Source organism: Dendroctonus ponderosae, unplaced genomic scaffold (assembly GCF_020466585.1).
Source record: "Dendroctonus ponderosae isolate FM_Combo_2020 unplaced genomic scaffold, Dpon_F_20191213v2 Dpon_F_20191213_1, whole genome shotgun sequence".
Classification (NCBI taxonomy): Eukaryota; Metazoa; Arthropoda; class Insecta; order Coleoptera; family Curculionidae; genus Dendroctonus; species Dendroctonus ponderosae.
In genome coordinates, this window is record NW_026017110.1 from 31,407,570 (window position 1) to 31,423,604 (window position 16,035).

The following is a 16,035-nucleotide window of genomic DNA, read 5'->3' on the forward strand; positions in this document are numbered from 1 at the left end:
TACATGGTACGTCTATGATGAAATTCTGACATTGTTAATTTGAGATTATCAAAATTACTAAAGTTCCTAAAATTTACGTTTTGAAGTTCAACTGTTTAGAAGTAATTTGCAACAATCGCTCGACTGGGCTCCTTCAAGAAGGCGTAGCTCCGTCAGGGAGCATTTTTCGATACATGTTCATTTGAAACATGAATATAATTTTTGAGAGCAGATTTCACTGTTTCACTTTGGCCACCTAATTTCGGGACACCCTGTATAATGTTTTAAATAAGAAGTCAATGTCCGGGAGGGGAAAGTTTATTCGTGTTAGAAAAACAACGCATACTTCGAGCTTGTAGATTAGGCAGGGGCCAACTTGAAAATTTCAAATGGTAACCAGAACATTTTACTGGGGATTCGAGTAGTACGTCAAAAATTAGGAATAATGTATCGAAATTTTCTTTGATTTTGACAAGTGGCGCACTATGGGTCCAAATAAGAAAATTTGTGTCTAAACAAAATAGCTCAAAGAAATGAATTGCGGAACACAGAACAAGAACGAAGTAGGCGCTTTTTTGTGACACAAATAAACTCCCCCCTCCCAGATATGAACGTCTTATTCGAAAAATTTTCTCGTACAATCACTAATTTCCGAAATATTTTAGCGATTCAAGATAAAAAAAAACATACGCCACCTGTCAATATCGAAGAAAATGTTTTAAATAAATTATTCTCACTTTTTGACGTACTACTCGAATCTCCAGTAAAATGTTGTGGATACCATTTGAAATTCTCAAGTTGGCCCCTGCCTAGCTTACAAGCTCGAAGTAAGCGTTGTTTCTCTGACACGAATAAACTTTCCCCTCCCAGATAATAACTTCTTATTTGAAACAATTTTTCATCGGATCACTAGTTTCCGAAATATTAAGTTATTAAGTTTTTATATCGGCCTGAAGTTAGGCAAATTTATATTTCAAATACGGCAAATAAGTATTTGTTTAAGCTGCAAATCTGATAATAAATATCAGTGAAGAGAATAAAGATAGAAGACGAAAAATACATAAAAGTAATGTTGTTTAAAACACTTGAAATTGAACTTTCCATTGAACGTGGAATATTTTAAACTTGAAACTGAATTATGGGTTTTAAAATTAATTTTTTAAACAGGGCTGTGTTTCCAAAGCATTTGTACATACATATTTGTCAATTCTGGTGAATTATCTGTCGGTAACTATTGCCTTCTGGATATGAAGTTTAGGTTTTTCGCAGAATCAATCCACGATCCAGATCATAAAAAATGATATTCTTTGCTGGTGTAAGCTGGACAATAGAAACTTTACAGCCAGATCCTGTTAGTAACACTAAAGGAAATCGACATTTTTACGGAGCTCGGAGCTGCATTAAATGATCATGTTTTGCTTGAAATGACTGATAAATCAGTCAAAAACTTACTAAATATTTCCAAAAATTGCCTAAGCAATAATGTAACTTTAGAGCTGAAACTTATAATCTAAGAAGCCTATATAATGAAATTAATAGTTTGTCAGAGTTAGTAAATTTAGAAAATAATGAACATTTTTAGGAGCAAACGCATGAATGTTAGCAATGAATGCTGATGACCCAGCTGACCCGACCTATGTTATTTCCCATGAAGAAAAACCAAATTTTTCCGGCTCTGAAGGAGATAGTGAAGAAAACGAAGCTTTTGTATCGTCACGTAAATCAAAATTAATGGGAAAAAATACTCTGAAAAACGTAAAAGGCAATCAGAACAGTATTTAGAAAAACGAAAAAATGATACTAACATACTACATAATAATGATAAAACTGTGACTATAAGATAGTTAAAAACTCCAAGAGTGTGGGAGATAGGTGTAAATGTGACGAAACAACTCGTTCAAGATGCAAGGCACTAACAGACGATGACAGAAATAAACTTTTTGATCATTTCTGGAAGCTGTCGTGATTGAGAAGCAAAAATATGTCACTACACTGATTAACAAATGTCCGACTAGAAGAGCTGGAAATCGAGAACAAAAAGACCATTCAAGACGAGCGTATTGATACTCATACTTTCTTAACAAACAAACTCTCAGATTAAAAATATGCCAAACGATGTTCTGCAGTACTCCTCCGAAACAGTTCAACCTATTTAGAACCACCCCAAAGGAATATCGTGTTTGCGTATTAAACATGTGACGTAATATATTTTTTTTACAAACTAACCAAATCAAATAGAAAAATGAAATAAGTCTCTTTTCCATGCATTAATTTATAAAAAGTTACTGAAATCAATAATGCTATGATCGGTTGAATGTTTGGGATTCTGACATCTAAACTATCTTATTTTTTTGAGCGAGAAACTAATTTTATTTTGTATAGCCGTAAGTTGGCTTTTAATCTCGCTGATTAGGGGATAAATAAAGCAACTTCCTTTCCCTAAGTTCCCTGCTTCTTATGGATTGGGCGTATTAAAACTTAGCAATGACCCATTTAAAGTTGGCCTGCTGTTCATATTTCGTGGACGAATAAGGTCAACAAGTCATGCACGGGGACTCTGGTGTTTTACAATTGCGTGGTAAAGTTTCGAGGTCACAATTGTAGACGGTTTGGAAGCGAGATTAAGGCAGAGACGGAAACTGAAAAATACTCACATAGTTTTGCGCTAAATCTGGATGGTTTGTTTGGATACCGTCGTCGAGTATGGAGACGACGACTCCCTTTCCAGTGTAGCCCTTTCGCCAGGCGGGCGCGACGTTCATATCCAGGCCATCCTTGGCGCCTCCATTCTAAAAAGATGGTACAAGGTTAGATCCATTAATAGACCATTGCAGAGAACGAATTTAATTATTACTGAAGAGGCTGCACGTTTTGTCAGAGTGAAATATAAACATTCTATTTTGTCACGATTTCTGATTCTGATTTTTATTTCTGTACTTTGACATTCTTTTTACAGCTACATGCACAGTACAGTGTAGTTCAAACACTTATTTTCTATTTAAGATTTTCAGGTGTTTCATACTCTGTATCTACATTATACTTATTTAATCTATATTGAATTACAGTATTTGTAAATGTCTCTTTCTTTCTGGAGGTAGTTACGAAGACCAGAGTGCAGTTTCTGCAGAATACATGTTGTAGGTTTTAGAATTCAGTGTCAAAAAATATAAAGCAAATTGGCTGGCTGAGAAGTGATGATGTGCACAAACTGCATTCTATGATATTTTTTTAAGAAACTGTTAGACACTTCAGAGTCTCGTTACCTTTACCAGAAGTTGGAATTTAGGATGGACGTGCATAATCTTAATTTAAGAAATATGAATAGCTTTACAATACCAAAAAATAGAACTTCATTACTTCAAAAAAGGTTCTGTTATAGTTTTGTCAAACAATACATGATATGTGACCCTATTTCCAAGAATGTAGTGTAAAAATGTTCAGGTCGGGATACAAAAACCTGTTATTAGGCACTCAAATGAATGTGTTTGTATATGTATATTTTGTGGTATGTTACGGATTGTAGATAGCCAATGGTTAAACTTCGCCATCTGTTGCTGATGTAATGCATTGTAATATACATGCACATAGCATAATGCACATAGCATGTATTTTATAAATATTTTCTTAATTTATTGATTTATTAAAGATTACTAACTTTTATTAGCATTTGGTATCTTAAATGTACTACCTTTTTTGCCCGCAGTCAAAGTTTTCAATTATTAATCTATTTAAGTAGATAATTAATTTTTCAAACATCACACTCCATTTATTTCTTGTTCTTACACAAAACTATAGAAAGTTTCTTGAAGAATAAAATCTATGTACCCTCACATTAAATCAAAAGTTTAGATTGCCGTTAAAAATTTAATTAATTTATACTATAAAAGCCTTTAGTTAGTTTGTGTTAATTTTGGAAATGAAAACGTCTTCTGACCTTTTTGGTACAATGCATTGATCTGGAATTAATAACATTCAGTGATTTTATTCCAAAAATATTATTACGCACAAGTTACATTAGTCGCAGGGTTTCATTACATTTACTTGCAAAGTAGACTAGTTTGGAGGCCAATACGGAAGTTTGATTGGTCTGATTTTTAGAGAATAGTATATTAATGAAATATATCTATCCTTACTGGCATGAAACGAAATATTTTCTAATTTTTGAAATTTTTGTAAAGGGTTTTTGCTCGGGTGAATCTTTTCATGTTTTATTAAATTCGCTCTGAAAAAATTGCTGTTTTTCAAATGCGCTCATTATATTCCTGTGAAACCGGCTGTAAAATAAAATAAGCTAGCTTCAGCTTAAAGCTAGAAAAATAATCAAAGACATGTTTCTAATAACGCTAGACTTTTCAGCTTTCCAAATTTTTCTCTCGAAAATGATTTTTTTAAACTGATAGCCTGTTTAACATAACTTCTTCTTCTTCTTAAGGTGCTTTATTCATCTACTGAATGTTGGCGAAAATTCTGATATACTCGCTCCGATCTTGTGCGGCTCTGAAAAGCAGCATGGGCATCGAGATTTGTCCCGTCTCTTACGTTCTAGCCATAAGTATTTCCTTCTGCCGATGCTTCTTTTTCCTGCCATTTTCCCCTCCATTTCCCCTCCATAATCGGCATTAGAAATTGTTACTTGGAGTTCCTGAATTGAACTTGGAGTTCATGACCCAGGTAGGTTGCTTATCTTCGTTTCACTATCAAATTTTGCCGCAGTTGTCTTTCTCCTCCCATGCGCTTGAATACCTCCGCACTGATTTTAAAGATTCTCCTAAACACCCACATTTCGAAAGCCTCGAGACCGTTCATGACGTTAGCTTTTATTGTGCAATTCTCCATTCCGTACAGCAGCACTGAGTAAATGTAGCATTTCCCAAAACGGTACCGTAACGTTAAATTAAGACTCTTGTTGCAGAGCAGGGCTCTCAGATTTCTAAATGATAGTCCTGGCCTGCTCTATTCTGCTACGTATCTCCGTGTCGGGGTCGAGGTTCTCAGTTATCTGAACTTGGACCCATAGTGGAAATTGTTACCGTTTAGTTTGATAATTAAATGGACATTCGGTGTTCTGCTAACCAAAATAACCGTCGTTTTGTGTGCGTTGATTTTTAAACCAAGTTGTTTTCCTTCGGTAGTTATGCGGTCGAAAGGGCGTTGAAGCGCTTGCTGCCTATCAGCCAATATGATTGTGTCATCGGCATAGCGAAGGTTATTAACAACCTGCCCATTAATTTTTAGCCCTTCCCCTGTATCTCTCAGGAAACTTTTAAAGATTGATTCAGAGTGAAAATTGAACAGAAGGGGGGACAAAACACAACCCTGTCTTACACCTTTGCTGTTTTATGTATTTAGAGGTTCTTAACGAATCTTAAGTCGTTCTCATCTATCAGTCTGTCTTGGATCAGCTTTATTAACTCTGTATGTTTGAAGCGATGTATGAGTCAAACGCTTTCTCATAATCTCTGAAGTACAGGAAAACGTCTCTTTCATGGTCTCTGCATTTTTGGAGTAATGATGTTAAGCTGAAGAGCGCTTCACGTGTACCGAACCCTTGCCTGAATGCAAAATGTGTGGGAGCAATATCTCTTTCAGATCTGTTGTAAATCCGTGTATGTATTATATTCAAGAATAGTTTTAGGACCTGACTTAACAGACTAATCATTCGGAACTGGTCTCAGAGGTTTGCGTTAGGTTTTTTCAGTATAGGTACAAGGGTCCACTGCAGCCAATCCGCCGGTATTTTGCCCATCTCAATTCACCCTGTATAGAGTTTTTTCCGATGACCAGTACAGGGATCTTCAAAACTGTAGCGATTACGAAAAAGGTTAAATGGACAAAGAATTGTAGGTCTATCTCTTTTGAAATATATCACATAGTTAGGATTTTTTCGAAAATAAAATGTCTGCGAACAATTCATACTCTTCCAATATAGTTGATCTAAGTAAGTCATAGAAAATAGTATAAGACACAGCATTGTTTTCATAGCAACAAATAATAACAACATCTTTCAAATTTTGACATTTAAGTTTAAATGCAACTTAGAAATCTAAGTTAGTTTTATCAAGAAAAGCGCGACATGATTGAAACTTGAAATTGAGAAGTATTTTGACCGTCGTCAATCGCTCCTGAAAACATTCAAACATTTATACGACAATTTCGGTACTTACGGAAGTTTTACGCAGCTACAAAATGAAGATCAGGTAATAAATGAAGCTCTTAAGGTTCATATCTTGGCCATTTCAAGCCAGAATCCACATATTTCAACCAGAAAGATAGCAGCAGAATCCAGGTCTTCCCAAAGCACCGTGATGAGTTTTCATCCGTATAAATTATCAGCATCCCAAACTTTACATCCAGAGGATGAAGAGCTGCGTGTGAATTTTTGTACATTGTTCCGACACAAATGCGAACAAGACATCCAATTCCCTTATAAAATATTGTGGACCGAGGAAGCTCGATTTACACAAATTGTGAATCGACACAATGAACATCTTTGGAATCAGACAAATCCTCACCACGTTGGGCAAAGGAGACCAGAAGTTAAATTTGGGTTTAACGTTTGGAGCGGAATGGTAGGTTCAAAATTTTTTGGACCATTTAATTTTGAAGGCACTTTAAATTTGACTCGGTATCTTCAATTCCTTCGTAATAACCTGGATTTTATGTTGGACGACTTAGAAACACGGCGTAATTTGCAATGGTTTCAACATGATGGCGTTCCTCCGCATAATTTATCCCTAGTGCGGAATAACCTGGACGTAACATTTCCTGGGACTTGGATTGGAAGAAACGGCCCTATTTTATGGCCACCTCGATCACCGGATCTTTCATCTTTGGATTTCCTTTTGTGCGGAGCCGTAAAAAACGCAGTTTACAAAAACAAATATTTCAATTTAAATGCACTTCAAGAAGCTGCTGTGAGAGCAATTTGAAAATATCGATGGTCGGTCCGCAAGAAAAGCAGCTTATTGAGTTTTAAAGCGTTGCATTGTTTGCATTGATAATAATGGACTTTTTGGAAAGGTTTTACAATAAAAATCAAAGTTTCTAGGGTTAAATTTTAATAATTATTGGAATGATCTGATTTTTATAATAAACAGTTTAAATGAGCAGCTGTATTAATAAAAATAAAGTTATTGCCAATTTTAACGTAGTTGTCAAAATAAATACTATTATTTGTTTAAAATTGTAAAAATTACAGTTATTCTGGAGAAATGTCTTATGCCATTTTTTTGGAATTCAACTTCCTACAAGTTTTCCATTTAATGTTTTCGTGTCAAATTAATATCAACGGAACTAGGAGTAATTTAAAAATTTACCATAAACAAGTTTTTCCGAAATATCTCTTGACAACTGCCAAATTTCAGAAAAATAAATTTGATTTCGAGTAGACCATTTAAAACTACAATTCTTTGTCCATTTAACCGCCCTAGTAACTGCTCTAGTTCCGCAGATCCCTGTACCAGTCACCAAAAAAATATCACGCTGTATATCGTTAAATATTTCCGCCAAAGAATCTATATTTTTTTCGTTCAGAAGCTTTATTACCTCTATGTATACGTCATATGGAGCTGCTGCTTTCCCCTTCTTACTTTGTTTAATTGCCTTTAGAACATCTGATTCAAGTATTTTTGAGGAAGATTCATTTTCGGTTTTTCAATGATGGAGAAATTTCTTGGGATCAACGATGATGTTATTGGCTCCTACAATATTGATCAAGTTACAAGATTTTATACGACCTGTTACTTCTTTTAATAATTTATATGCGTTGAAGTTGTCATGCTTCTCTTCCAGTTCCTCAATTTCTCTACATCTATTTTGAAACCACTGTGCTTTGGCTGTTCGGATATTTTTACGGATTTTTTTGACGTTAATTTTTTTAATGGTCTTCATTTATTCATAAGCGACTACATTTCTTCAGTCATCCACTTCTTCTTCTTGTAACAAAACTTTTAACCCGCTTTATGAAAACGTTAAACATTTTTATTAAACTGAAAGAAACCTGCAAACGACACTCTAACTAGATTTTGATGCTATGAGCAGTCAATGTTGCGTCTAAAAAAATGTTCAAATAAAGAGTGCTTTTAAGAAGCATTAAACTTGATAAACGGAGCTTAAGCATCAACATCTTACACAGTACAGTTAAATAGAACAAATGAATGAAATATTTTAGCAGCAATTGAGAATCAAAAACGTATGTATAGAATATGTATTTAAGATAGTTAAACACGTTAAACACTTAAATCATTTATTTATGGAAATTACATTTGTTTTTTAGTAAATTTTACCTATAACATTAATTTTGAAATGAATATATTTGATACGTGAAATATCCGATTTTTCACGTAACTATGAGAAATCCATATTACAAGTAGATTAGAGCTATAAATTAAGGCTCAAATGTAATTAAAAACTAAAGCGTTTGGCCACCCGTGCCGCAGAAAAATATGAGACAAATTTTTCAGTCATATTAAAATTTATGCCCGGCTAGGCGTTAACGGTTTTACGCGAAAATGAAATGTCTTTAACGACTGTTTAACCTGATAAAGGTATTAAAAACTGGCTGGATTATTTCACTCATATATCAAGCTGTATTAATTTTCAGGGTAATTTAATACTGTCGGCATATTAACTGTGCAAAAAGATCGTTAGTATTTTGTTCAAGAATAAGAGCGATGAAACGTTTTTACTCGGCACGGTTAATGCAGTGAATGAGGTAATTATGGTCTGCGTCCATTTGATGCGGTTTAAACTGTCAAGTTTAGGTGATCCGCAAATTGTCAACTTACTGTGTAAATTAGCCAAATGAAATAAATTCGAAAATAAATAAATGGGGGCATGTAAAAAAAGAATCGAACAAATGGAATGGCCAAACATTTTATTCAGGGTCACGTCATGTAAACTAGTGGCTACTTTTTCAGTTTAAATAAAACATCCCGTACATTATTCAATTCTTAAATCATTTAGAAGCTTCTGTACATATGGTTACTGAAACCAACAAATGAAAGTTTGATGTTAGCAATTCATTCACGTTTCAAAAAATAAAAAAAGTGTTTCTGATAGTGACAAAATAAGCAGAATTACTTATGTTTTTCATACTGTTTTAGCGAATTCTGTTATAAAATTTTTCATGTGAGGTTTTTCCATCATTCTGAAAATATTTAATATTCCCTAAGCAGTTGCAAATAGGCGTGGGAAACACTGTGTTGAGTTGCGCTTTTGAGTTGATGCCGCTCTGTGAGTTGGTGAGTTAAACTCAATAAACTCAAAATATAATGCAGTATTGGCACAAATTGAAGCACTGGCCATGTTGCCCACCTACACATGTTACAAAATAATCTTTTTTTCCGCACGAAATAATCGCAAATAATAACTATGTTATATCAACGATTTCCGACACCTGGTCAATCATTCAAATAATCGGATTTTTTGATGACGAAGAAGCAAATATGTTGCTTCTCCATTTTTAATAAATGGCATTTATTAAAAAAACGCAACCGCTTCAAAACAAAGACCATTATGCATAAGTAATAACTATACGATATCGATAGCACATTTGTCGTATGCCGTAAGACATATATACGAGTTTACTGCAAGATAATCTGAGGTTTATATAAGGATAAAAAAAATCGTTTCAGAAACATGCGCAACTGAAAGTGACAATAGACTCGTCCGAGCATTTACGAAGATCTTTCCATTGATATTGATGAATGAAACATTGATAAATTTATTCAATTTGGTTGATACACACTGTATATTCGACATATACAGATTACACTTTTGGTAATGTAAGTCGAAATGTCCCAGGATATTTTCATTTATTTATCTATTTCTCCTACGGATTTGCAAGTTATTTTAGATTAGCCCCTAACATGTATCACTCCATTGATTGAGTCCCACGAAACTATTCTGGCTAAGCTGTAAAAACTCGCCACAAACAATCATTAAAAGTAAAGTATCAAGCATTAACTTCGACTTGCAACTTTTCGTAGCAGTCCAGTTAACCCGTTTTTCACATATCTTGATAAGGAAAAACTTGGTAGTATCTGGTTGCTGCTGAAAACTACCAGTAGGTACCAGTATACGCAACTGAAAGTGACAATGGACGCGTCCGGGCATTTACGAACATCTTTCTATTGATATTGATGAATGAAACCATATGTACAGGAAAAAATAAGTTGGCCCAAAATAAAAATAATGATTAAAGATAATACGTTTTTAATAAAAATTAAAATAAACATACATAAATTTAAAAAAAATATATTTTTATTTTTGCTCATAAGTGGAACCATGAACATTCTTTCACACAGATAGCTTGCTGTGAACTCACAGTCAGCAAATTTCACATTTACATTTATTAACCAACTTATTACTGGCCAAGAATACCTTTTTCCAATAACTACTCTCGGATCTATTTTATCAAAAACTTCCCTATAAAGCACGACTGACAGTTTTTGAGAAATAGCCGACGACTTTTCTTAATTGCTGACCCGGATCAGGTGAAATAATAACTCGAAGAAAGGCATAATAAATCCCACAATTAATATTTCGAAACGGATTCTGAACAGTCGTAAGTTAAACGCAGTTTCTCCGAGCAAAACTGCTTGTTAAACTTCACTTTTTGTCAGTTCTCGCTTATTATTCCGACACTATTATGTAAATGAAACTTTGAAGAAAGTTCAGCATTAACATTATTATTGTATTAGCCAAAACTTTAAATGTCAGTTCGGAGAATAGATTATATTCGCGACTATGAAGATAAATGTGATATGACAGTAATTTGGTAGTTTTTCCTTTAAAATACGAGACTTTAGACTATTATTTCTTGTCCCATTTTCGAGCTAAATGTGGAACTTGTTAGTTTCCAACAACCCTCGCAATAGCGGTTAGTGATGTGTTTTCCGAAAAAGTTAAAATTTTAGAACGAAGCAGAGATAGATCATTCAGTCCTTCAGCTTTTTCAAGCTATTAGGAAAGTAATTTTATAGGAAACTGTTATTACATGTGCTTTATTATTTTATTTTTAAGCAGGCTTGAGACAGCCATTTTCTGCAATATTGCATTTAGATAATACTTGTACACGTATATGCACGTAAGAATTATGTAAAAATCGCTAACATAAAAGAGGTTCCTTAATGTAAATCACATGGCCAGAAATATAATTCAACTGAAAATATAAGTTTGAAGTTTAATAGAAGTCGTAGAATATATCTGGGAATTTAAAGATTTTCAACTGTTTTTGAGTTAGTAAACAATATTGATTGAACTTTGGCCACCCCGTTTTTGCATCTAATTTTAAATTTAGAGAAAAATGTTAAATGCAAAGGTTGTAGATATTAACGTCTAGTTTATTTTAAGGTAATACGGGGTGGCCAAAGTTCAATCAATAACCCTGTACATTTTAATTATGCAATAGCAATGTGTGCAGTAGTAGACAAAAATGACATGGAAATACCACAAGTTCTTCACATTCGTAAATTTACTTTACATCTTTGAAACTAACAAAAAAATATTAAATTTATATTTGAATTAAAATAATTGTAATATTTGATTATTAGCAGTTATTGTGAAGTTGATCTCCAGCTGTTTCTTCCTCGTTCTGATTTTATAGGTCTTATTTTCTATCCTGCTCTGGTCTCGCGTCATTACCGTCGTGAATTACCTTATGTTTATTTTCTGTCAATTTTTTTGTTATTATATCTGAGTACGTCTCCCGGTTCACACTTTTCTCTTATGTTTCTTTCTTTGGCCTCCAGTTTAACGTATATTCCGATACTCTTCTTAGGGCCTGTATCTTAGTCAATCTAAGGATTAACCGTTTCGTTATTCACGTTTTAAAATTTGTTTTTGCTCTATATCCCATTGCTTGTCGAAGGCAAGTTTCATTTATCTTCGGCATTATTCTCCAGAAACGCTTTGCTCTAAATTTACCTTCAAAGTTATTCACATGTCATGACATTGCAATTCTGGTTTTTCTTTCTTGTTCTCTTTTGTGTTCTTTGGGTGTAATCTTCTGATTCTGCGGTTGGAACATATAAAACTTTTAGAGTAGTCGTACAGGGTTATCCATTTTATGCTTGGAAAAGTAAATTAAAAAAAAAACACAAAATATTGAGATGGAAACGAAAATTTTAATTCAATTTAAAGATTAAAGCTTGCCATTATACGTAAAAAACAATATCATTTAAATGTCCTCCACGGGACCTCCCACAGGCCTCAATCCTTTTGAGGTAATTTAAAATGACTTTTCGGCACATTATCAGTAATATCTCGCTCATAACTTCACGGATATTGGCTTTCAGTTTCTCAAGAGTTTGAGGATTGTTGGCGTAAACACGATCTTTCGCATAGCCCCACAAAAAGAAATCTAACGGTGTTAAGTCGCAGGATCTTGCGGGCCAATTGACTTCACTCAATCTCGAAATTACGCGTCCTGCAAATTTCTCTTGCAATAGGGCTCTAACTGCCAGTTGTGTAACTGTGTGACTCGTTGCCCCATCCTGCTGGTACCATATGTCTTCCAGATCAGAATCTTCAATTTCTCTCCAAAAAGAATCGATTAACATGCCTCTATAGCGCTCAGAATTGACTGTTATGGCTCTTCCTTGAGCGTTTTCAAAAAAATACGGGCCAATAACACCACCGGACCATGATGCACACCATACGGTCACTTTTTCAGGATGCAAAGGCTTTTCTGCGATCACCTGAGGATTTTGAGATCCCCATATACGGCTGTTCTATTTATCACGTAACCACCGAGCGAAAAATGAGCCTCATCGCTGAAGAAAATTCGATTCGAAAAATCATTATCAACGGCTTGTTGTTCAATCACCCAATCTGCGTATGTTCTCCGTTGCCCATTCACTTCAGGCTTAAGTTATTGACTCAGTTGGCTTCAAATCCAATTGCAAAATTCGCCACAATGAGCCGCAAGACAAGTCCAAATGTTGAGCACGTCGGGGAATCGACGAATTTGGGTCTTCATCCACATTCTGAGCAACAACAGCGATATTTTCAGCTGAACGAATGTTGCCATGATTCACAGGCCTGACAATATCAGCAACCGATCAGTCTCTTCGAAGTTTTCCATTGTGTTTGAAATTGTTTGCTTTGTGGGTCGATTATATCGACCGTAATCTGCTCGTAAAGCGCTAAACGTTGATAAAGCAGAATCACCAAAAAAAGAAGAAGAAGAAAATGTAATGTAAAGAAGGTTATTTTATATAACCACGAAGTGACCAAAGTATCGCTGCGGAAAAATTTTCACGCCTTGGCCAGGGTTCGAACCTGGGATGACAGCATGGGATGGAAACTGTGATAAGTCTTTCGGTAGTTGTAGGCATCACTGTCGAATGAATAGGTCAAGTCACGCATCCGTTTATACGATGGTACGATGATACGAAAGTGTTTCTATTGGTTGGAAATCTGTTAATTCGGCCGTTGTAGTACGAACCGACAGATCTTCAATCAGTACCTGCTAATAGATTAAGATCTGAAAACTTTTAGTTCCATTATTGAATTTTGTATTTTCATTAAGATAAAAATCCCAAAATTACAATACACTAAAACATTCTAAAATTATTAAAATTAAATGAAAGGAATCAGGATCATAAAATTAAATAAATTGTTATTACAATTCATATATTAATGGACAAGATATTTTAACAATTGGTCGTTTGAGAGAAACCCAGAATGGCGAAAAAACACCGCAACGTATATGAATCAATTGTGATATCGAAATAAATGACTGAAAATGACTAAAACCCAGGAAATTGTTTATATTAAAATTGGAAATACAGCCTGGAAAATTTGCATGATTATAGAGTGTAAAAAGAAATAAAGTGATAATTTTTTGTGGCGTAAATGAGCCAATAATTTCTTTACATATTAGCCTGTTTAAGAACGAAAAAAATCCTTTATTTTAATTTTCAAACGCTAGAAATATTCCTATTAATAATAAAAAACTTCATGCGAAGCATATGAAAATCTAAAAAATAATAACTGCTTTTTAAAGAATCTAATCACCACCGGAACATAAAACAAGCCCCCTAATTGACACGATTAGCATATAATGCATTTTTATTAATTGGGCGATGTTCGTATTTTTAAAGGCAACTTATTTAATATACTACTATGTAGGATTATGCTATACACCAATGTACCGAACATAATATGGCAATAACACCCGTTTTCATTTAAAAGTCCCTAACAAAACGGTAAGCAAAACAAAAATCAGCCCTTTGCCAATATGCCATATTTCAATGTATAGCGAAAAGTCTCGTGTTTTTTAATGAAATCCTTTAATGGAAAATGTTTCAATAGTTCGTGTGAAATCCAGCTTCTATCTCTGCCCTCGGAGAAAGAGCAGCATTTCCAAGCAGGACATCGCTTTGCTTTTAGTGGCGTACTTAATATTGATCGAATCCATTAGATTTTTTCGAAGAACTTTTTCGTGTCAATTTTAAATCTCTCTCCGACATAATCACCAGAAAGTCATTACGTTTTATGAAACCGGCGACAGTAAAAACTGACGAATATTGTTACTGACTTAGCCGTAGCAGTGATTATACAAAAAACTTCCGGCATTTTCTTATTCGCGTTATTTTTAATTCTTTATGATTTTTGATCGAAATTCATTCAGTATTAATTTAACGGCAATCGAAGAATTAATTCACCGAAAATTTGAGCAATTTGTCAGTACTTTTATTTTCCCAAAAACAGAGCTTGGGATCGAGTAAAGGTGAGTGTAAAGGATCGAGTTGGCAAGTGAGCGATTCTTCAAAAAGTTGAGTCAAGACTTGGGACCGAGTAAACGTATTAACTGAAAAAGGTTTAAACGTTTTTATATAGCCGAATTCTGGCCGAAAATGAGGACAATTTTTAAGATATCAAGATCAAAGTGAGCACTCTTATCGCGTTTTCTTAGCTAGTTAAAAAATTCGCTCATATCTGAGTAACTTTTTAAATAGCCCTAAACTTTCCGTAAATTCAAAAATCTTTAAGAACAGGAGACTCGAGAAAATTAAAAATATTTCTCTTTTACATTGGGGTATTTTTCGAGAGACACAGTGCGAGACCATAAAATACTGAATATACTGGAAACCATTGAAAACAGTTAACCGACTACCTAGTCAAAATAATAATTTTGGAGTAGGTGTCCTATATCATATTTTCTTGCGGTGTTTGCTAGACGGAAGGTTTCTCTTCACACTAGGCATGGGTAATACTGTGTTGAGTTGCGCTTTTGAGTTGATGGCGCTCTGTGAGTTGGTGAGCCATGACTCATCGCGCCTCACTGCGCCGCAAATCGTATTGAGCCTGTGGCGAAATAATTGTTGAAAGTTAAGTTAAGTTAAGTCATTTTAAGTGATTTCTTTGTGGTATTTTTTGTTTTGTCAATATTTTTAGAAAAACAAAATTAACTGGTTATTAGTTTTAGTTCTGGCGTTGTGCAATAATTACTACAGCTGAGTGAAATTCAGGCAAATATAAATTACTCTAAATTTAAAATTAAATTAGTGAAATATCGGCGATGGAACGTGACATTTTCCTTTGGAAACGTGGCACTTTCTACAAAAATCTCAACAATAAATAAACTGAAATCGAACTGTCAAGCAAGAGCAGCGCAACGACAACAATGCATCATCGAAAGGGGGAACATAAGAATGATTATCTGATCATGTTTATTCTGTACTTCGGTGCCTGATTTTTTCGAAAAGATGTGTGAATATTCAGTGTGCTACCGACAGTGGACGAAATCGGTCGATTATCTTTTGTGTCGTGTGAATCGCGTTCTTAAAAAGGAAATATGAAATAATTCTGGCCCTTGTGGCAAGTGTGGTAGTTTCTAAAAGTTTAGTGAACGTCTTGAGGATTAATCTGCAAAAAATGGAGGATGGGGTCCCAGCTTGCAGAAAGCTGGTAAGCATGATCTCTAATCTATAAATCTTTTAGCTTAAAGTGAGTTTAGCTTTCCGAAAAGCAACTGAAGTTTTATGGGTTCTCCATATTGTTCTCTCTTGGCTTTGCTAATTTCAAATAAGATTGGCTTTGGACAGA

At 34.4% G+C, this 16,035-nt stretch overlaps 1 protein-coding gene across 6 annotated transcripts in view; it reads right to left on the reverse strand.

Moving 5' to 3' along the window:
• LOC109534691 (furin-like protease 2) overlaps positions 1 to 16,035 on the reverse strand; it is a 904,557-nt gene that overhangs the window by 91,374 nt on the left and 797,148 nt on the right. For 5 of the 6 annotated variants that reach the window (XM_048670198.1, XM_048670177.1, XM_048670187.1 and 2 more), the window contains one exon: positions 2,634 to 2,768. In XM_048670198.1, coding sequence (XP_048526155.1) covers positions 2,634 to 2,768 — 135 coding nt within the window. Of the gene's footprint in view, positions 1 to 2,633; positions 2,769 to 2,833; positions 2,950 to 16,035 lie in introns of those variants that run through there. The other variant, XM_048670215.1, reaches the window with a different exon arrangement.